Below are 22,270 nucleotides of genomic sequence, written 5' to 3'. Positions count from 1 at the left end.
AAGAACCAATAATGGAGATGACCTAGAAACCGCCTGCCTCTGGCACTTAAAGTCCTACCAAAAATTTTCAGAAATTATTCACATACATCAGATCAGCAGTGATAATTTCCAACTGCCCTCAGAGAACCCCCAGAACAGTCCTCAGTTGCTAATTCTGGACAAGATTCAAGGATTCCTGATCAATAAAGAGTGTTCAAGAGCACTTGAGGGAAACTTACCAAGGAAAAACAGGAATTATCACTTTGGGCTAATTTTTAAAGCAACTTGGAAATTTAGCATTTGAGGGAAAATTTTTCCAAGGAACATTTAAAAGACTTTTATTTTGTGCTTGGGATTAGCAAGAAAATAAATATGGTAAAAGGCACAAATAAATGACCATTTTAACTTGCTTTCAGATCTGCTACATTGTATGTCTTGTGCTTATTTCCTGTACCCAAGTTTCCGAGATCAAATCTTCAAATCAGCAACACTGAAATTACAGGAAGTAAAAGTCTGACTTCCATATTTGGTTTGCACTGCTGTCCAAAAACAATTTCAATTCTAAGGGTGGGGTTACCACCAAATATAAACTCTCTGATCATAAAATCCTTTGATTTTGTTTAGGGAGCTACTAAAACCATGTACATTTGTAGATTAATAATTATTTACTATATATATATTTTTTGAGTAGTACATAAAATGCAAAAATCAGCTCTGGTATAAGGTCAGTGGTAGATTAAGAAACAGAAGTACTGTAGCCTGTTCTCAGAGAATACTGGTGAGAGTTCAAATAGCCAAGAGTCAAAGAAAAATACAGAATTTTTAAATAGCCATTTTCTTGTCCATGAATTCTCACCCAATACAAATTCAAAAGTCTTATACTTTTTAAAAAAGATTTATTTATTTGAGAGGCAGAGGTAGAGAAAGAGATCTTCCATCCACTGGTTTACTCTCAATGGCTGCAACAGCCAGAAGCTTCTTCTTGGTCTCCCATGTGGCTGCAGGGGCCCAAGGACTTGGGCTATCTTCTATCACTTTCCCAAGCCACAGCAGAGAGCTGGATTGGAAGTGGAGCAGCCGAGACTCAAACCAGCGCCCATGTGGGATGTGAGCACCATAGGCGGCGGCTTTACCCACTACACCACAGCACCGGCCCCTCTTAGACATCTTTAATGTGATATTCTAAATATTTATTTTGATTTGAAAGGCAGAATAGAGAGAATGAGCTGTTCCATCTGCTGGTTCACTCCCAAAACACCCACAATATCCGGGACCAAGCTAGCCCAAAGTCAGGTGCACAGAACTCAAACATATGGGTGGAAGGGACCCAGGGACTTCCTCTCAGAGTGTGCATTAACAGGAACTGGTACAGGAAGCGGGGCTGGGACTCAAATCCTGGCACTTTAATATGGGATACAGGCATTGCACACAGCCATCTTAACTGCTGCACCTAACACCTGCCCCTAATACAGTATTTAAAAAAATCATTATCATTAGACTTTTATTAATCTATGAATTATAAAAGCCAAATACACAATCCTTACTACTCATTCAAACCCCTGCACTTCAGAATAAGATTCATATTTATCTCTAAGGTACTGCCATTGTTCTTTTTTACGGATTTATTCATTTGAAAGGCAGAGAGAGAATACCTACCTTCCACTGGTTCCAAATGACAATGGCCTGGGTCTCCCCACATGGGTGCAGGGACCCAAGCACTTGGGCCATCTTCCAATGCTTTCCCAGGTGCATTGGCCGGGAGCTGGATCACAAGTGGAGCAGCCAGGACCCAAACCAGTGCCCATATGGGATGCCTGTACTGCAGGCAGAGGCTTTACCTCCGCACTGCAGTACTGCCACCCCCCCCACACACCTGGTATTGTCATTTTTCAATGAAAATAAAGGCAACTCGGCTCCTGTTTTGTTCGGGGATTCCCCTCGTGGTTGGTTTGTTTTTAAAAGCACAGACAGTTGTGTGGAGACCTGCAGTCATTGATAACAACACTCAAGACTTCAAAACTACAGAGTGCAGATCAATGCAGTTTCATGAGCTTCCAGGAGGTGAGAGGGTACACAGTGGTGTGGGATGTGGGGGCCAGAGACTTAGATGGTCACTCTCCTGTGTTGAGTTTACTGCAAATCACTTAACCCTCAGAACCAATTTCACGCTGTAATTTCAAAGACCTGGGCTAAATCATCTCCACAGTGCCTTTCCCTGCTTTGAAATTACAGTAACAGGAGCTGGCACTGTGGTGTAGCAGGTAAAGCCGCCACCTGCAGTGCCGGCATCCCATATGGGCGCCGGTTCTAGTCCCAGCTGCTCCACTTCCAATCTAGCTCTCTGCTATGGCCTGGGAAAGCAGCGGAAGATGGCCCAAGTCCTTGGGCCCCTGCACCCGAGTGGAAGACCCAGAAGAAGCTCCTGGTTCCTGGCTTCAGATGAATGTACTCCAGCCACTGCAGCCATCTGAGGAGTGAACAGCAGATGGAAGACACTCTTCTCTCTGCCTCTCTGTAACTCTGCTTTTCAAATAATAAATCTTTTAAAAAATTACAATAACATAGCTCTTTCTAACCCTGTGATTACAGAATTCACCAAGGTCAAGAGAGGTATTTGCACATGAATTCTCATCATTAACCTACATTTAAACATGAGCATGATTTTCTCACCTATGAGTGTATCATTTCAGTGGTATTACAATCCATTGTTGTACAGATGCTGTGCTACCATCTGTACAGGATCTGTGTCCCCCTGAAGCCCTGGTCCCCAGGGTGGCACTTCTGGGAGACAATGAAGCCTAACAGGAGGTCCTTGAGTCAATTGGTGCACAGCACACACTGGAACAGGAACAAGACACACAATCTCCCCAGCTCCGAGTTCAGGGTGAGATCCTCTGACACCTGCCGGTGCCGTGAAGTCCTCACCAGCACTGGGCTGATGCAGGTACCATGACTTTGTACCTACAAAACTGAGCCAAATAAAACTCTTCACTTACAAAGTTGGCCATGTCAGGTATTTCATTAGTGACGGAACACTAATGAACACAAATGAGCTGCCCAGTTCTTTCTCAGGGACAAGGTTTACTCATCTACCCGTCCTACCCTTCCTCCCCCTACACCACCACCAAATTAAAATTCTAAGAAAAAGTCTCCATATAATTTCAGGTTATTATGACAAATTATACCAAACACCACCTATAACTTGACATAAAAGGGAAATGTGGAAAATGCAACAAAAACCAAACATGATGCTGCACTCCATAATTCTGAAATAAGACTTGGACTACTCATAATTATCCCTCACCGGACAAGTCAACCAAAAGAGCCCTGTGCACAAGCGGGTGCTATCAAAGTTAACAATTATGAAACCTCTAAGTTTTCTGAAGTTTACTTTAAATGAAAAATAAGCCACCAGAAAAGCATTAATATTACACTTTGAATTATCCTCTTAACTGGAAAACTGAACTGAAGCCCAGAGCCTCAACACTTCATCCACAGAGTTCCATCAGATCATTTTAGAAGATGGCAAGTCTGCACACGCAGCATCCATTCAACTCGGCACCAGGTGCTGTGGTGTCTGGGTGTGTAATTCGGTGAAAAAAGGAAAATGAAGATAAAGTACTTATCAGCCTGCATCTCTAAACCTGAATTTCAGCATTAAAAAAACAAAAAGAAGTTCTTCATGCTCCTAAACCATTTATAATTAACCATTATTTGACTTTTTAAGAATCACAAATATGTAGCACAGCGATAAAATGAAATTAAAGTCTCATTTTAAAATTAAAACTATATTTCCATATTAATGAGTCACTCAGATTGATGCCAACCAATGTGAAGCTACAATGACAGAAGTCATTTTAATGAAACAAACTCAGCAGGGGCAAAAATTAGATCAACTAAAAACAATTTCAAAATCACTGTTAGGCAAATAACTAGCAATATGATCACATTGTAATCCGGTTATTAAATTTTAAATCAACCATGTATAACTTTGATTACAATGACAGTAAGAAAAACACCTTCATGTTTAGAATACAGAAAACACATATATCTTACTACATTCTTTTCTTTGAGTTAGGAATCAGGTTAGAATATATAAATATTTTAGATAACAAGTAATTTCTCATGTTCACACTTTAAAATAATCCATTTTTAGAGGATATATGGATCCATTCATTAATTCAACAAAAGCAGCAAAGTGATTTAAGCTAATTTTTGGCCATTTAGCTTCCAGACAAATCTGAATGGAAATGAACAGAAGCCTCTACAAATGTGAGCCAAGCTTCTTTGAATCAGTGAGAGTTTTATGCCAATTACCACAAACACCGCCACAAATCGTACTTTATTAGAAAACCTGAGGGAAGGAAAAAAACAAATGAAAGGAGATGAATAAAACAGATTGGCTTTGTATCTGTACAGCCTCCGATGCTATAAAACCACTGCACAGAAAACACATTCACAGAATCTGGGTGGTTGCAAATCTCAGCTCTGTCACTCACTGAATCACACCGTATGAACAAGGGCAAGCCAGCAGATGTTCTTTGCCCCAGTGCCCCCCCCCAACCCCCTGCAGAAAGCAGCTCCCCAGAGAGGTGGCACAGCAGCAGGATCCCACCACGTTTTATGTGGGGTCTTTCAAAAGTTCACAAAAATGCATATTATGAAAAAACTATAGGGCCAGTGCTGCAGCTCAGCAAGTGAATCTACTGCCTGCAGCACCAGCATCCCTTATGGGTGCCAGTTCAAATCCCAGCTGTTCCAATTCAGATCCTGCTCCCTGCTAAAGCACCTGGGAAAGCAACCAAAGATGGCCAAGTGCTTGGGCTCCTGTGCCCCCATGGGAGACCTGGATGAAGTTCCTGGCTGTTGTGGCCATTTGGGGAGTAAACCAGTGGATAGAAGACGATCTCTCTGCCTCTGCCTCTCTCTTTCAAATAAATAAATCTTTGAAAAAAATTCCATTTTTCCATAAACTTTCTGAAGTTCCCTTGTGTTTCTCAAACTGAAGCCCAGATGAAAACCCATTCCAACCTCTATGCCCCCTTGCCTTTCCTTATAAAGTTTCTGATGTGGTTAAAGGACATCAGCTAGAGTTCACCCATGAGGAAGGAAGGAGTTATTACTAATAATTAACCAGAAATGCAGACTGAAAAAGTCAGTGGGCAGTTCCCAAAATAGAAAGGTGCCAATGTTAAATATGTAAATGTTTTAATTCTTCCTTATTTTCCTCTTATTAATGTGTATCAGCATATCTAATATAACTGAGCGTCTTGCCTCCAGATATGTGATGCTGTAATCACACTGTAATGCTTCCTTAGAGTAGCCAGGTCTTTGCAAGCATGTAGAAGCAGCCTGCTTTTGAAAAGCAAGAAGCTGTTTTTCCAAGTTTCCATACAATGTATCTTTTGTATGGAGTTACATTGTGTTTATCTGCTATATTTGTAACACCTTTCTGAAAAATTAACATGATTTACAACAATGAAAACAAAAAGAAGATACAAAAGGGAACAATGTTTGTAGTGCAGAAGAACTAATTATGGAAACACATGAAATTGCTCCCTACACATTTCTCAGATGTGTTCTTCCCTTTGGGGCTGGGCCCCGGCTACATCCCCTGAGGTCTGGCCTCTCCTCCTGGTCCACACCTTCCATGAGCATAGGGTCACTCTCATGGCCTCTCCTCACTCTCAGCCCTTTCCCTAAGGAAATTCTGCACACCCTGCAGAGCCCAAAACAAAAGTCACCCCCCAATAAACCCAAATTATGTCTCTTTCCTTCCCACATGCTTCTCCAGCATCACATAGGTAACAAATGGAACATGTGTATCTTCTGTGCTCTGTACTAAGCTTCCTGGTGCCAGGCTTGCTTCCCGTGATCTGCAGGCTCCGGCACAATATGACATTCAGAATGGAGGTCCATGTATCCAACATAACCTCCTGCTACAGGACAAAAGCACATGAGTATTACAGGTTGAGCACTCCTGATCTAAAAAAGCAAAATCCCAGATGCTCCAAAAATCCAAAATATTTTGAGTGCAAAGTTTAATAAGAGTTTGGAACATTTTGGTCTTGGTTTTTCAAGTTAGGGGATATTCAACTGATAAATTCTATGCAAATAATCTGAAAATCTTCAAAATCTGAAACCCTTTTAAGATTTTTTTTTATCTCTTGGAGAAGTAGAGTTACAGAGGGCAAGACAGAGAGGTCTTCCATCTGCTGGTTTACCCACCAAATGACTGCAACAGCCAAAGCTAGGACAATCTGAAGCCAGGAGCTTCTTCTGGGTCTCCCACATGGCGCAGGGTCCCAAGCACTTGGGCCATCTTCCACTGCTTTCCCAGGCCATTAGCAGAGAGCTGGATCAGAACAGAAGCAGCTGGGACATGAACCGGCACCCTATGGGATGCCAGTGCCACAGGCAGAGGCTTAGCCTACTACACCACAGCGCTGGCCCCTGAGACCCTTCTGATACCAAATATTTCAGATATGGACACTCAACCTGTGCTAAGTCGAATAACTCTTCACTCTTCAACACCTTCACCTTCAAAGTTATGACTTACGTGTGACAAAACTTTGAGGAAAAGGGGAACCGAGATGCAGCAAAGCACAGGGCTTAACAGCTTGGCATCTGGATCCATACTGCTTGGGCTTGAATCCCAGCCCATCATTTTCTAAGTGTGTGACAGCTGACAAGTTATTAAACTCCTCTGTGCTCTGTATACCTTTTCAGGATCAAATGCATTGATGAAAAGTGCTCAGAACAGCATTTAACAGTAAACACAATCAGGGTGTGAATCTCAAGTGTAGGAAAATTCCTACATCGTAGACTTGGTGCACTATGTACGCACCACTGTAAGAGACATGGTCCCCAGCCCCCCAGGAGAACGTCTAGGAAAAGGGTTAGAAAAGCTCTACAACAGGATTTTGCTCTCAGAATCCAGCTATTAAACTGGCTCCTCTCCTGCCCCATTCTCATCCTAGTTTGTCCAAATCACATCTAAACTGATTTATAGCACACCTTCATGTCCTATACTTCCAACGCTCATTATCTCCTAACTCCCTACCAGAGTCAGATACAATACATGGATTTTGTACATGTGCTTCAAAAGTTTTAGATGTTAGAGCATTTCATGTTTGGATTCTCAGATAGGGATGCCCAATATATAAAGTCTAAACAAATATTCCAAAATCTGAAACTCTTCTGGTCCAAGCATTTCAGATAAGAAATACTCAATCTGCATTTCTCACGATACCAAAAATAGAAATGTATAGATACAGATGAGAGAAGAAACAAAACAAGTGAAGGCAGTAGAGATTAATTGCATTTACTAATCTTTGTGGACTTGTTCTTAAATAATTCTTATCTTGTGCTGACAGTGAGTCAAACCACTCCCATCCTTTTGATAGAAATTTCCAGAAACCATTTTCCCGTTTGTATTATTTAAAGGTGGGTTTTTTTTTTAATGCAGTTTTAGCAATTTCCACTAGATTTGACTGTTTATACTGTGCCAACACTGTAACGTTTGTGTTTTAGGTTGAAGTCTGCCATGCAGTTTTACAGTCTGCTAGAAAACAAGACCCGAAATAAAGGGTTTGCCATGGAAACTCCGAGACAGATGAGGACAGTGAAGCCTTAATAATTCTATGTCACCAAGAAATGTTTCAGTGTTTCCCTTAAAGGCATCATTCTTTCCTCTCCTAGTATAAATCCAGGCTTCATAAGTACCAAAAAAAGTTTCCACTTGGCTCTGAAGAATGTTTTCTGCAGAACTGTTGAAAATGAACCCGTGCCACACCCCCCAGTCTGGGGAAGTCCCTCAGCTCTCTGGTCTCTAAAATGGGAAGACCACCCATTCTTTGCATGGTGCTTTTAGGAAGAAAAGACATAAAATGTGAAAGCTCCTGAGTGTTTGGCACAGTGTAACATTTAATAAGTATTAGTTTGCCTTTCCTTTCAACCGACGGTAAATCAACTACAACCATTCTGTTGCTGCCAACACAGTCTCAATCATTCCTTCTCACATCACGGCACAAAAACTTTCACATCTAAGAAGTTTTAAAACAGAATCAATGAAGCTGAGCTACTACTCCCCCGGAGCATGGTGATCTGGTTTCAGCTGTTAGCAATCTCACAGTAAAACTACACCTACACGACTACACCTGGGCTCACTGTAATTTTTCACCCTCTATACCCAAGACATTTTCTCCCTCCTTCAATGGCCTGCAATGTGCTGCTTTTATTTGTGGCAGTAAGGTTCCTCTCTGGTGCCTGGATGCTTTTCTAAAGAAACAAAGAAGCCATATCACGTGGTTTATGGCAATTGTGTTAATTTATTAGATTTAGTATTATATATAATTTAGCATAGATCCAAATTAGAATTTTCTGCTGTTTTACATAAGAGCACTTAACTTCAGAAAGGACTTTTTCTTAAATCATCTAAAGATCTATCCTACTTGGCCTAACTTCAGATTATCAAGTAGCTTTAAAAAAAAAAAAACACAGTGGTCAGAAGTCACTGATCTTTCTGGCTGTGGGTATCCACCTCATGGCTCTAATATTTATATAATTACACACCCAGCAAATATTTATGTAGTGTCTGCTGAATGCCAGGCACTGCATTAAACCCTGGAGACACTGGAGAACAAAGACTCGCTCCTTGAGCTCAAGTTGAGAGATGGTGCAGAGGGAGGATCCTGAGATAAGGAGAACACCTAGAATGCAAGGTTAGGCCTGAGCTAACCTTGGAATGATGACCCACAGGCAAAACAGGTATCATCTGGCAAAAGGGGTTGAGAAAAGAAGGGAAGAAAGAACTTTCTGGAAAAGCACAACTTCTTCGCAATGACCAGAGGACGGGGAGAAGAAAAGATATCCTTAGATGAGCCCGAATACACAAGACAGGGGTTTCAAGAGCTTTCCAGTGTTCCGCTAGGGAGGTGGGCTTCATCCTAATTGGGCAGCTCTGAAACCAGTGCTGTTTTGAAAACAATACAGTGACTGGGCATGAAAGGAAACAAGCAAACAAGCCATGGGTCAAGGTGTCTAAGAAGCTGCATGTAACTAATGTCACCTTAGCGGGAAACGCTCCTTACAGAGTAGGAAATCATTTTGCCGTAAAACTAAAGAAAAGGAAACAATCATCACAGGCACTTGCAAAAGTAAACATTAGGTTTCTGCTTCCTATTAGGGTGAGTAACCACTCCACATACTACCGCACCTGCTGCTGGCGGGGGAAGAGGCGAGTGTGAGTAAAGTAACTATCGCACTTCCACTTCTGTACTAAGTAAAAGCAGCAACTCAAAAGCCGTTGAGGAATCACATCAGAGCAAGAATACAGCACCAAATACATTCCTACTTCCAACAAATATTCATCTTTTTTTTTTTTTCAGAGAAAAACAGCTGAAGTTTTTTTTTTGTTTGTTTTTTAAGATTTATTAATTTGAAAGCAGAGAAAGAGAGAAAATCTTCCAACTGCTGATTCACTCCCCACAAAGGCCACAACTAGGCCAGACCAAAGCCCGGAGCCTCCTCTGGATATCCCACAGTACTCAGGCAATCTTCCACTGCCCTCCCAGGCCACTAGCAGGGAGCTGGATCGGAGGTGGAACAGCTGGGACTCGAACCAGCACCGATATGGGATGCTGGAATTGCAGGCAAAGGCTTTACTCACTACACCCAGTGTTGGCCCCTAGAAAAGCCATTCTAACCACCCACTTTCAATGCATTTTTCCTATCTTTTAGGCATTACTGGCCACTTAATCTTGGAGACCGACACAATGCTTCAACCTGACATTACTGGAAAACCTCCTGAGTTTCAGATGAATCATTCCTCCATGCATTCCCCTGTTGTGGCTCTGCAGTGAACCCAGCTACAATTCACACAGCTTTTAATTTTGGGACGCGGGAACCAATCAAAAATGGGGTACCAAGATGCTGACTCCTGTTGAGAAGACAAAGGATGACAGAAAATCCTGGCACCAACTTTGAAAACCAGAGGTCAGGGAGAGAAGAAGTAGCCAATCCAGTGCATGGGAGTACCTAGCTGGGCCAGCCTCATGATTCTGCCCAACTTGGACCTCGGCCCTTTCCACCTCTTGGCACCTGGCATCCACACTGCTTGGCTCCCGGAGCCCCATGGCAGATAAGGACAACCGGACATCCTTTTATGAAAAGCTGCCCATGTAATCCCCTCTACCCTCTCTTAAAGTCACTCTCACTCTAGAATCCTTTAGGCTGTGCAGGCAAGAGGAGACTTGTTCTTTTTTCTTATTGTTTTCTTCTTCCCTCAAACACCAGCTTTCATCCTTATAGAAAGAACATGAAACACAAGCCTGCTCAGGGGAACCAATGGAGAAAGGGATCCAATGTGAAATGGCATCACCAATGGGGAAAAGAAGCTGATGTTTTTAACCCACAACTACCAAAAAACACAGAGCATCAGCTGGAGTTACAGGTTAAGTATAAGACACAGTGTGTCCTAACCAGAAAATGACTCAAGACTCAAAACTGCCTCACAGTGGCAACACTGAAAGCACAGGAGTGAGAGTCCATTCCCTGCAGACCCCTCACCCAGCACTGACTGCTCAGAGCCCACAGGCTCCTGGTGATCATGCTACTGGCAGGGGTTACTTCTCAAACTGTCTCTTCAGGGTACTTTAATCAAATACCCTGGGTTAGTAGTTCATTTTAATTTGTGATGTTACACAAGAGAAAGCATGGGGGTAAAAAAAAAAGTCAGGAAAACACGCCAGGTTAGCCAGCTGCAACAAACGATGCAAGGAACCGTTTGGCACTTAGAATAAGCAGGTCACGTTTGGAAAGGCTGTTTCTACCACCGTAACTAGAGAAGTGCAGAGGTGTTGCTAACTGAGGAGGAAAAACCATCGAGTTGGCTCATTGCCTTTTCCAGCAGTGAAAGGAGGAGATAACACTGCTTCGGCTCTGCTGCCCCAGAGGAGATGTGTGGGCAACACAGTGAATCACTAAGCCCCAGGATGATTGCCACTGGAAGGAACTGGTGGCAGACAGGAACTGCCAACCAGACATGGGCTTTCCAGACTGCAAACGCGACTTCACCAATGTCCAAACCACAGAAGTCTACTTCTTCTCTCGGAAAAAAAAAAAAAAAAAAAAAAAAAAGCCAGGATCAGCTCTCGGCTAGTCTCAGGGATGAAACAGAGCACTGAGTACATCCAGAAAAAACCATGGAGCCAAAAATCAAAAGGCAAATCCAAGTTTCCTAACAAGGGCATGGAACAGGGCTACAGATGGACAAGCCTGCCTTCTGTCCAGGTCTACCACCCACTCCTCCTCCTCCCCAGCCTTGCAGGCCCTGGGTTTCAATATTTCAGGCTACAAACTCTCACAAGAGGATCCTGTGTTACTTGCCCTGGTCATATCAGTTTTCGGGGCCAAACACCTACACTGCAATATAAAGAAGAATGGCAGAGAGTCCATAAGACAAAGTGGGAAAAACCCAAGAAACCTCTCTCCAGGAAAATTTCCTTCTTCCATTTAGGTTGCATCTTGGGGAAGGGAAAAAGTGGGAAACAATCTTCATACTCACGTTCCCGTAAAATAGAATGCCTTCTAAATGGCATCACCCATACCATGCACACCCGGTTTTAGGAACTAAATCTCATTGACTAGTTCAGTCTTCCAATTCTTGTGTAATAAATTTTGACAAATATTTTGGATCTAAAGCTATATATTTACTACAAGATATGTCACTTTTTTGGAGCACCTCTCAAGTGAAAAATAGAAAAAGTATATCTACTATAAATATTTTTAATCTACCGACCAAAGAAACATACTTCTTACTAGCAGTCGAAAAACACTGCCTCATCAAGTGAAAAATTCCTGGTGTGCAAGGAATACAAAAAGCAGTCTGAAATGCCAGCTGCCATGTCTGGGGTGGGGTAGGGTAGGGGTGCTGCCAAAGCCATGGATGAGAATGAATTATTCTTCGGAAAGACACTTACTGAACAGAACCAAATGGACAAACAAAGCTGGAGAACATTAAGAGAAAATCTAAACACTCTAAAATGGTCAGCTGTTAAGGGAAAGATTGAGGAGAAAAATCAAAGCAGGAAATACTGGGTGGCTACATATTTTTAAAAGATATTCTTTTTAATTGACATAGTTGACATATTTCTGAGTACAGTGTGACAATTCAATACAGGTATATGATGTATAACAATCAGGGTAACTGGCATATCTATTACCTCAAATATTTATTATTTGTGTCAGAAACATTCAAAATCCTACTAGCTTTGTCGACCACAACTATTCTACTGTGCTCTAGAACACAGGTTACTCCTGATACCCAACTGCACCCCTGTACCCATTAACCATCCTCTCTCCATCTCCCTACCCCCAGAGTAACTGTACTTGTATTTGTAGGATTAAAAGCACTGTCCTGAGCTAACACAACCTTCTAATTAAGTTACAACAAACCACAAGATGTAATGGATTAGCCTTTGCCTGCTCAGAGATGATTCTTACTGAACAAAATGTAACCAGCAGACAGCATGTTACAAATAAACTTACACTTCAGGCCAGCACCATGGGGTAGCAGATTAAGCTGCCGCCTGCAGTGCCAGAATCCCATATGGGCGTCAGTTCAAGTTCTGGCTGCTCCACTTCCAATCCAACTCTCTGCTATGCCCTGGGAAAGCAGTAGAAGATGGCCCAAGTGCTCAGGCCCCTGCACCCAGGTGGGAGACCCAGAAGAAGCTCCTGGCTTCAGATCAGTGCAGCTCCGGATATTGCGGCCAACTGGGAAGTGAACCAGCAGATGGAAGACCTCTCTCTGCCTCTCCTTCTCTCTCTCTGTGTAACTCTTTCAAATAAATAAGTCTTTATTAAAAAAAAACAAACTTATACTTGAGAAGGTTTCTATAAATTAAAATCTATAAATGCACTAGGGCAATTCATTAGATATAAAACTAAATTTCTCACCAAAGCAAAGAATTGTACATAAAGTACATAATCATTTTTCTAAGTTGTTTGGTGTATAAACCCTGAATTTCAAATATCAGGTAAAACAAGCTCATTCACAGAATACAAATAACTAAAATGCATTTGAAAAAAAAAATGTTCAACCTCACCAATACCCCAACAGATGGAAATTGAAAAGACTTTTTTTTTTTTTACCTTCCTGATTGGTAAAAATTATACATTTTATATATTCCAGGTGGAGTCTTAACTGCTAGGCCAAACATGTCTCTTGTCATGAACTTTCTGAACATCCTCTCATGTACTAAAATAAAATTTTAAAAAAATTTAAAAAGCATTGCAGAATGATAAACTCATGATCCCTTTTGAAAGATCAAGTAGGCCAGTGCCGTGGCTCAATAGGCTAATCCTCCGCCTTGCGGCGCCAGCACACCAGGTTCTAGTCCCGGTCGGGGTGCCAGATTCTGTCCCGGTTGCCCCTCTTCCAGCCCAGCTCTCTGCTATGGCCCGGGAGTGCAGTGGAGGATGACCCAAGTGCTTGGGCCCTGCACCCCATGGGAGACCAAGAAAAGCACCTGGCTCCTGCCATCAGATCAGTGCGGTGTGCAGGCCGCGGTGGCCATTGGAGGGTGAACCAACGGCAAAGGAAGACCTTTCTCTCTGTCTCTCTCTCACTGTCCACTCTGCCTGTCAAAAAAAAAAAAAAAAAAAGAGAGAGAGAGAAAGAGATCAAGTAGATGAATGAGTCAGTGAGTGAGCAGATGTCTTTTATTTTTTATTTTTTTATTTTTTGACAGGCAGAGTGGACAGTGAGAAAGAGAGAGAGACAGAGAGAAAGGTCTTCCTTTTGCTGTTGGTTCACCCTCCAATGGCTGCTGTGCACCGCGCTGATCCGAAGCCAGGAGCTTCTCCTGGTCTCCCATGGGGTGCAGGGCCCAAGCACTTGGGCCATCCTCCACTGCCTTCCCGGGCCACAGCAGAGAGCTGGACTGGAAGAGGGGCAACCGGGACAGAATCTGGCACCCCGACCGGGACTAGAACCTGGTGTGCTGGCACCGCAAGGTGGAGGATTAGCCTACTGAGCCACGGCACCAGCCGCTCAGATGTCTTAAAACCAAAGCTGTCCCTGGATATGGAAGAGACAAGGGTATACAATTTCACATTTTATTTTATACATTTTTAAATGTGTATGAGTGTCACATTTATAACTCAGGTAAAGAAGAGTTAGGTTGATGTGAGCCTGTTAATCTGCAAATCCACTACAAACTTGATAGCTGCTTTCTGGGAGAAACCAGGCAGAACCCTCTTGTAGCCTAGTAATACAACCACTCTGATTTTCACTGACAAAACCTGCTTGGATAAGCAGGTCTAAGAGGGACCAACTGCATTCTGAATTATTCTTATGCAGAAAAAACAGGTTTTAAATAACATACAACTTTCTCCAAGACGAGTGATACTATTTTGGAAATTCAGAAAAAAAAAAATTTCAGTTTCCCTAGGTCCTCAACCAAATGAAATACCTCAAGAAAAGAGTGGATGTGATCCCTTTAGTGAAGAATCTTACATATTTAACATCTCACATCTTTAAACTTCCTGAAATCACATCCATGCCTAGATCCAATTCTCACCTCTAAGGTTCAGGCCCACAACTCTGAGAACCAGGAAGAACAAACACCTGCCTGTCATCTTTTAGAGAGACAGGTACAACACACCTTTCTCTTTATCTTAAAAGAAAAATGCCTTGATTCCCAAATGTAGCTTTCAAAATGATTTACTCAGTAAGGGTTTTATCAGAACATCTCGGCTTAAGACAATATCAATGAATACATCATTAAAAACTCCATCTAAAATTATGTTTAGAGAACACAGAAACAAGTTGACAAATTTAAACTTTTTAGAAGGTAATCAACCACCAGCACAATTTCAAAGTTGTAAAATGTACACACCTCTAATTCACTTATTAAACAGTGTTTGGATAACATTTTCCAGGCTACAATGTACTTTCCACCTGCCCTAATAAATGTGTGCCCAGATGGGAAATGTAACAAGAACTAAGTAAATATAATATAGACAATCAGCAGAGGAGCCAGGATCGAGCTAGCGAAACTGTGAAACCTTCACAATCTATAAAATGGTTTTTAAAAAAGCAGGATGAGAGTTTGAAAAGATATCTCATGTGTGTGAAATGCAACTACAGATCAGAGGGGGAAACGATGGGTCTCTTTCTGAATGCGATACAGGATCCTGTATGTTGTCAGATATTTAAGGCGAAAACAGAGTGTGCCACACTGCCACCCTGGAACAATCGCTCCTCAAAGAATCACTGGCATACACATGAGACACGCAAATTCTGCTCTGGAAACAAAACACAAGAACCTTACTAGAGTAACGTGTGGCCCAAAATTAGGTGCAGTGAGTCCAATCCAACACAGAGGTAAAAGGGATACAGTACAAAGAGGAGGAACAAGAAAAAAAAGTCACATGAATACAAAGTGATTCCTTTTTTTCCCCTCAACGCCCACACAAAGACGGCAGTTTCTGACAAGAATGTTCTCAGCAAAAATAAAATCACAGGAATTTTTCAAAATGAGTAAAAGGCAGCTCTCCATATCCATTACTAGACAATACTGGTTGACTTTTAGAAAAGGCCCAAACTTGGGGCCCTTGTGTTTCAAGAGGTTATTTTATTTATTTATTTATTTTTTACATCACAAAGGATGGCCGGGAACACATTTCGTGTCTGCAGTGCTTACTTCATGTTGTACTTGAAAATAAAATCCAGTGAGACAGCTTACCTTGGCACTGGAAGCCTTGCTTCCCAAACCCCCTGAAAAACAGAAACAAGAATAAAACAGCTTAACAGAGTCTGTGTGGCATAGCACATTTTAAACAAGCTATAGGACAAAATGTTCTACAGAGTTAAAGGTTTGGACCTCCTATCTGGGGAGCTGCTAGGAATGACATGTCCAAGTACCTGGCGAGATCACGGTACAAATTCAACTTGGAAAAAAGTCTCTCTCACCTAGAAGGGATCCAAGAAACATCTCATCACATCAAGCCTCTTTCCAGTTCTTTTCACTCTGTTACTGACACTTAAATTTCAAGACAAGAACATGACAGGGATAATCAAGTAACCAAGAGGAGGTTATAGACAGAGCGGAAAAGGAAGTGGCTGAATTTTGTTCCTAGGGACCAACAGAGAATTGTTTTTCTCCCTATAGAGAGTTAAAGAGTGGCTTATGGGAGTTTGGCTAGCGCTAGACACATGATATTTTAACCAACAGCACCACTTTTAACATTTAATTTTGGCTGGTGGAACCAGATTTTATGAAATATTATCCCTACTGTTTGCATCTCAGATTATCATGATCTAATTTTTAACAATTTACCCTGCAAGGACAAACTCCTCAGTTGCAAACATTGTTCCCCTAGGAACGAACTGCACTGAAATTCTCAGGAGGTCCTCGGTTGTAATCTCTTGCTTTACATAACATTTGAAATGTATACAACACTTCACATACCTTCATACTTAACTTAGGAGTTCTTCCCCCCCCCCCAAAAAAAAAAAGAAAACTGCACATAAATCCAAATATCTAGCCTTAAAATATCAGTGCTGTAATACTGAAGTAAAATCAAGGACCCACCGAAGCAATACTGGAAGAAAACTGAAAATCAAGAACCAACCTTTCCCTGGTATTCCCCGGGGCTGCCTGTTAGGTGTGGACGCTGCCAGGTGCACCCAGGGCGGGCAGAGAGGAGCCCTTTCCTGTCCAGGGCACACTACACCCGGAGACCTCGGTGCCGCATCCGCTCCAGCCTTCGGGGCAGCACAGCGCAAAGACTAGTCAGCCTGCCAGCCCCACCGTCCCTCTTCCAAGTTACCCACTTCGGGCAAAAGGAATCGCCGGCAGTCCCTTCTCTTTTACGCAACCTCACAGCTGACCCTGCAGGCAGCAGCCCTCCGCCTGGGCAGACGCGCCCGGGCGCTCCAGAAACTTATTTTAAGCAGCCTTATCTAGGATTCCCTACTCCTGTGAGCTCAACTCCTCCATATGCGGACTACTCGGTGGAAACCATTCATAGAGGTGCTGTACTTTTCCAAAAAGCCTGTATTTTTAAGCGGATTTCTGAAAAGGCAAAGGTCAAGCCTAAACACCCCATTAGCAGCACTTTCAGAGAGCTCGCCTGTTAGCACCTTTTCCCCCAGGTGTGATGGGGTCAGACGCAGCCAACCAGGCAACGCCCACCCCGGAGCCCCCAGGACACGCGTGCCTGGGAGGGGAGCTGGCTGGTGCCAGGGCACGCCCTGGGCACCTGGGGGCGGGGGGACTAGGGAACCCCAGCCGCAGCCCTGGAACTGCCCACCGGTGTCCTGAGGCAGAACCAACCACTGCGACCCCGAGGGTAGGACCCGGGGAAGACGGGCCCTTCACCTCGCGCTCCCTGAACTTCCCGGGGGTGGGGAGGCCGAGGACCTGAGACCAATGGTGCCCTTTCCAGCTATGGATCCCGCAGGTGCCCCAAACGAGCAGCGGCTGCGTTTCTTGGAAGTCACCTCACTCCGGCACCTTTAGCCATCGGGGTATTTTTCTTAAACAAGGCCTCTGTCCTCCTCCGCCGGGCTACAGGTCTAATCTCGTGTTGACAGGGTCTATTTAAAAAAAAAAAAAAAAAAAGACTCCCTCTGCCCTCCTGCCACTCGCCTGCTCCGCTTCGACCCCCTCCCCCCACCGCGAGCTTCCAACAGTTTGCTCGCTCTCCTGTTTCTCCCCCACCCCGGGCTCACCCAAGGGAGAGAAAGTCTCCGCGCGCCCAGCAGAGCCCGGCTCCGGGAGCCAGGCAGCCGAGGGCAGCACAAACACACGCCCCCGAGCGCGCCCGGGAACTCCGCGCCGCCGCCGGCTCCCTGGTCCTCTGCCTCCCGCCAGCCCGCGGCCGGCTCGGCCGGGCCGGGTGCGCCCCGGCGAGGGGAGAGGCCCCGGCCCGGGCCCCCTCCCGCGGCAGAGCGGCGCGCGCGAGCCGAGCCGGCCCGGGCGAGAGTTGGGACTCCCGCCGGCTCTGCAAGTTGCCCGAGGGCGGCCGCCCGTGCGCCCGGCGCGCACCTACCAGATGAAGTCGGTGCAGTGGCTGCAGAAGGTGGGCTGCTTGAAGAAGCGCGCGATGAATTTGTGGTCTTTCACCTCGTGCACGTTCTTCTGCCTCAGCGCCCCTTTGCGGGCGAAGCGGTTGGCCACGTCCTGAGACGCCGTGGAGTCGTTGGCCGGGAAAACGTCAGCCATGGTCCCCCCCAACCACCTCTTGCCTCCGCCGGGGAGCGGCAGCCGGCGAGGGCCGGGGTGGGCGGGGGCGGGCGGGGGAGGGGCGGCGGGGCGAGGGGCGACCCCGGGCGCGGGGCGCGGGCTGGAGGCGGCGGCGGCCGGGGAGAGGCGAGCGGGCGCGGCGCGGAGCCGGAGCCGCTCGCTGGCTCTCTCTCGCTCGCTCGCTCGCTTGCTCGCTGGCCCCACGCTCACTGACAGCCCGGCGCCCGGCGCTCGCGCTTCCTACTCGCGGCGGCGAGGCGGCCCGGAGCGGCACCGCCCACTGCGCATGCTCCCCGGGCTGGAGCGGCGGCGCGGGCGCGCGCGGGCTGGAGCGGGGGCGCGCGCGCGCGGGGGCTGCGCTGCTCGGCGCGGGCGGGACAGGGGCGCTGGAGCCCAGGCGAGACGGCGGCGGCCGCCGGCGGAGGACTGCCCCGCGCGAGGGAGCCGGGAGGGCCCGGCCGGCCCTTCGCTGCCCTCTCTCTTCCTCCTCCCGGCGCTCCTTCCTCCTCGTTCTCCTCCTCTTCTTCCGCTCCGCTCGCCCGGCCTCCTCCTCCTCTCTCCGCTTCTCCTTTTCGGGATCGGGGTTCTGAGCCTCCCGGAGCCCCCTTCCCCGTCTAACCGCGCCGGTTCGCAGTTGCACCTGGCTGCAGCGCCAGCCCCCGCCCCCGGGCACAGCCCCCAGAGCTTCAAGCTGCCCACAGGTGGCCGGAGAGAGAGGAGCAGCCTGAACCTCGGGGCCCTGACCCTCTCCCCCTCCCTCGGCCGTTGACGGACTTGTGGCCCACGGGTTGTGGAGGCGTCTGCTCCAGACCTCAGGCGTGCCCGCCACCTGGGATCGCTGGAGATTTGTCCTGCGAGTTCACCGGCTCCCAGGCTTTCTTGATTTTACAAGTCCAGAGCCTTAATTTAGAAACCATTTTGTATCCTAAGCTAATTACTGCAATAGTGGCAGGTGCAGAGTGCAGCCCGAACATTTGTAAATTACCGAGTGAGAGTGCTTGTGGAAGAGTGGCTGGCATGGGTATGCGAAGGACACACGTGGCAATGTACCAACTAATCACTCGCTGAATATTCAGTAGGTCTGCCTGGAAGACACTAAAACAGAAAGCAAACAACCATCTCGCAGCATTTCATTATTGTTTTTATTTGCCAGATTCACTAAGTTCACAAAACAACTTCACAAGGTGAAGACACCAGGAAAGAGAGCTCATTGCCGAATCCTGCAAGAAACTTTTAAAAAGACAACTTTTCGAAGCTATAAACCACCTTGGAGAGAGTGTATCATCCAGACCACCACTTTGATTTTTTGCAAATACCTTTTAATTGTGATGCTGGATAATAGGGATTGTATTTACATTTTAACGAGTGGAGGCTGTGGGCCGGCCATTAGTGGAGCCTGCATTTGGCTGACCCATTTATGATCCCGTGCACCAATGCTGATGCTTCGACACTGCACCTGCTTAGCATCCTCTCTGGTCAGAAATTCCACCACTCACGGCAGCGCTTCCAGCCCAAGGACTCAGGGAAAGAAGGAAGAGCAGGGCCTGTTGGGAAAACAGATCCAGTTCATCGCCAAACACCGCCAGTGTCTCAAGCCACGGTTGTTTATTGCTTAATAATCATCAATCAAATGGAGCACAGCAGAGTGAAACACAGCTTCCTCCCAGAGCCATCTTTATCCAGGGCAGAGGTCCCGCTGCATCTGATGAAGATAAGCTTCTCTGTCTCCACCTCCCTCCCCCAGGGCTTTGACGTTTGCAGGGTGAACCTGCTGTCAAAGCCCTGAGCCACGTCTGGGGAAGCTGAGCAAGGGTTACATGGGCTTGGGCAGCAGCCGTGCCAGCTCCTACGGAAAGAATGGAGCACCTGCTTCCAGCTGGGAGGAGATGGGAGGGGCTGTGTGTCTCCTCTCAGGTTGTGGTGCTGCTGTCTTGCCTCAGTTTCCCTTCCGTGTGGGTATGGGGGAAATGACTGACTGGAAGTCGGTTGATTGATGGGTGGGTGGGGCGTGAGTGCATCCACTGCCCAAGTTTTAGCTTGGTTTTGGGGAGGGGCAGCATACCTCGAGTGGAGAATTACCAGTTACCAAGCAGTGTACCAAGCAGGGCCTTGGCAAAGGCTGATGGCAATAGTGGGCCACCACTCACTCATGTAGCCCACCTGAGGCTTCCCCATTGTATAACTAAAAGGGGAGGGATTGAGGAAGGGAGAGCCCTCTAGGACAAGGGTAGCCCATCAGTCATGGACGTTGGTAATTATTTTCAAGTGTGCTGGAGATGGAGCGGGTGCAAGAAAAAAAAAAAAAAAAAAAAAAAAAAAAAAAAAAAAAAAAAAAAAAAAACAAGGAATCCTAGGCTGACCTCAGATGTCCAAATCCTACTGTCTGCCCTGCCTTTGGGGAACAAGCTCAAGTCTCTCTGGAGAGGTGTCACCTGGACCAGGGAAATCCAGAGGCTGAATCGAAGTCAGGGCACTGAACTGATTATTCAGAATCAGACTGGTTTACTTCAAACCAATATCTTTTTTTAAAAAATATATTTTATTTACTTATTTGAGAGGTAAAATTACAGACAGAGAGGGAAAGACAGGTCTTCCTTTCTCTGGTTCACTCACCAAATGGCTGCAACAGCTATAGTGGGGCTGGTCAGAAGCCAGGAGCTTCTTCTGGGTCTCCCATGTGGATTCAGAGGCCCAAGCACTTAGACCAACTTCCACTGCTTGCCCAGGCCATAGCAGAGAGCTGGATTGGAAGAGGAGCAGCCAGGACACAAACCAGCACCCGTATGGGATACCAGCACTACTGGTGGAGACTTAGCCTACAACATCACAGTGCTGACCCCAACCAATATCTTAAAAAAAAAAAAAAAAAAAAAAAAAAAGATTTATTTATTTACTTGAAAGAGTAATAAAGAGACAGAGGCAGAGAGAGACCAATCTTATATCCACTAGTTCACTCCCCAAATGGCCACAACAGCCAGAGCTGAGCCAGGCCAAAGCTAGGAGCCAGAAGCAGCTTCTGAGTCTCCCACATGGGTGTAGGGACCTGAGTACTTGGGCCGTCTTTCACTGCTTTCCCAGGTACATTAGTAGGGAGCTGGATCTGAAGTGGAGCAGCCAGGACTGAAACTGGTACCCATATGGGGTACCAGTGATGCAGACAGTGGCTTTACCTGGTATGCCCCAGTGCCAGCCCCTCAAAACCAGTATCTTTAAGAGACAACTTACAACCTGTTGCTCCATGCAGCTAACTGGGTCTCTTCAAATAGACCAGGCCATCTTAAACTTGGGCAATAGGGACTACTTAAAGTATAGAAAAATCTTGGTTGAGATTTCTAGTTAGCCAGATGGCTTAAAGCCTCATGCATTGTAGTCAGGGGTTAGGGTTTGTCTTCCCAGAAGGGCATCATTTTCTAGTGCAGGTAAACGGACATGGAGGGTCAACGGAGGTCCTGGGTAGCCTCGCTGTTGATCCCACTTGGCTGTGTCTCTGCTGAAAGAGCTTCTGTGGGCAGCTGTCCTGGAGTGGGAGCTTGGGGACTTCTGAGCGAGCCTTGTTCTCGGGCCTCTCTCTGACTCTTCCAGCTGCAGCATCGCTAACCGTGGAATGGCTGAAGTTGAGAAGTGAGGCCTGACTCTTGTTCTTCCCTTGATCATCTCCCTACTCCTAATCCACGAGGAAATCATATTGTCTCGACCTCCAGGACAGATCTCAAATCTATCCAGGGCCCCCACCCTAGTGCAAGATCCATCGTGCCTCTGCTGGACCACTGAGTTGATCTTCCTGCTTCCATTCTTGTCCCTTCTCCGTTTGGTCTCCGCCGGCAGCCATCTTGTAAAAATGCACCTGTTTATATCTTGACTAGATGAAAGACATGCCCTGTTCTTATACAGGAAAAGACATACAAGTGTCAGTTTTCCTCAAGTTAACCATAAGTACACCTTAGTCTGAAAAAAAAGGGATGTTTTTAAAAGTTGCTGTGGTTTGTATGTTGTTTATTCCCCCTTAGGTTCATATGATGGAAGCTGGATCCCCA

At 45.7% G+C, this 22,270-nt stretch overlaps 1 protein-coding gene and 1 long non-coding RNA gene across 4 annotated transcripts in view; both read right to left on the bottom strand.

Annotated features, from left to right (window-relative positions):
• The window catches only part of PRKCA (protein kinase C alpha), a 427,154-nt gene extending 408,709 nt beyond the window's left edge, over positions 1-18,445 (bottom strand). Inside the window, exons 1-2 of one of the 3 annotated variants that reach the window (XM_051824401.2) lie at positions 18,043-18,445; positions 15,732-15,763 (exon numbers count right to left, since the gene is read on the bottom strand). In XM_051824401.2, coding sequence (XP_051680361.1) covers positions 15,732-15,763; positions 18,043-18,215 — 205 coding nt within the window. In that variant the 5' untranslated portion in view covers positions 18,216-18,445. 3 annotated transcript variants of the gene reach the window in all.
• A 1,179-nt stretch (positions 18,446-19,624) lies between these two features.
• Positions 19,625-21,594, bottom strand: LOC138846036 (uncharacterized). The gene is made up of 2 exons (XR_011383414.1): positions 21,462-21,594; positions 19,625-19,780 (listed from the first exon to the last, which is right to left on the bottom strand). It is a non-coding gene; the product is annotated as an uncharacterized lncRNA (long non-coding RNA).
• Between the last annotated feature and the right edge of the window lie 676 nt (positions 21,595-22,270).

This window comes from Oryctolagus cuniculus, chromosome 17 (assembly GCF_964237555.1).
Source record: "Oryctolagus cuniculus chromosome 17, mOryCun1.1, whole genome shotgun sequence".
In the NCBI taxonomy this organism is placed as follows: Eukaryota; Metazoa; Chordata; class Mammalia; order Lagomorpha; family Leporidae; genus Oryctolagus; species Oryctolagus cuniculus.
The sequence above is the reverse complement of the archived record's forward strand: the minus strand, read 5'-3'. Positions and strand labels throughout refer to the sequence as shown.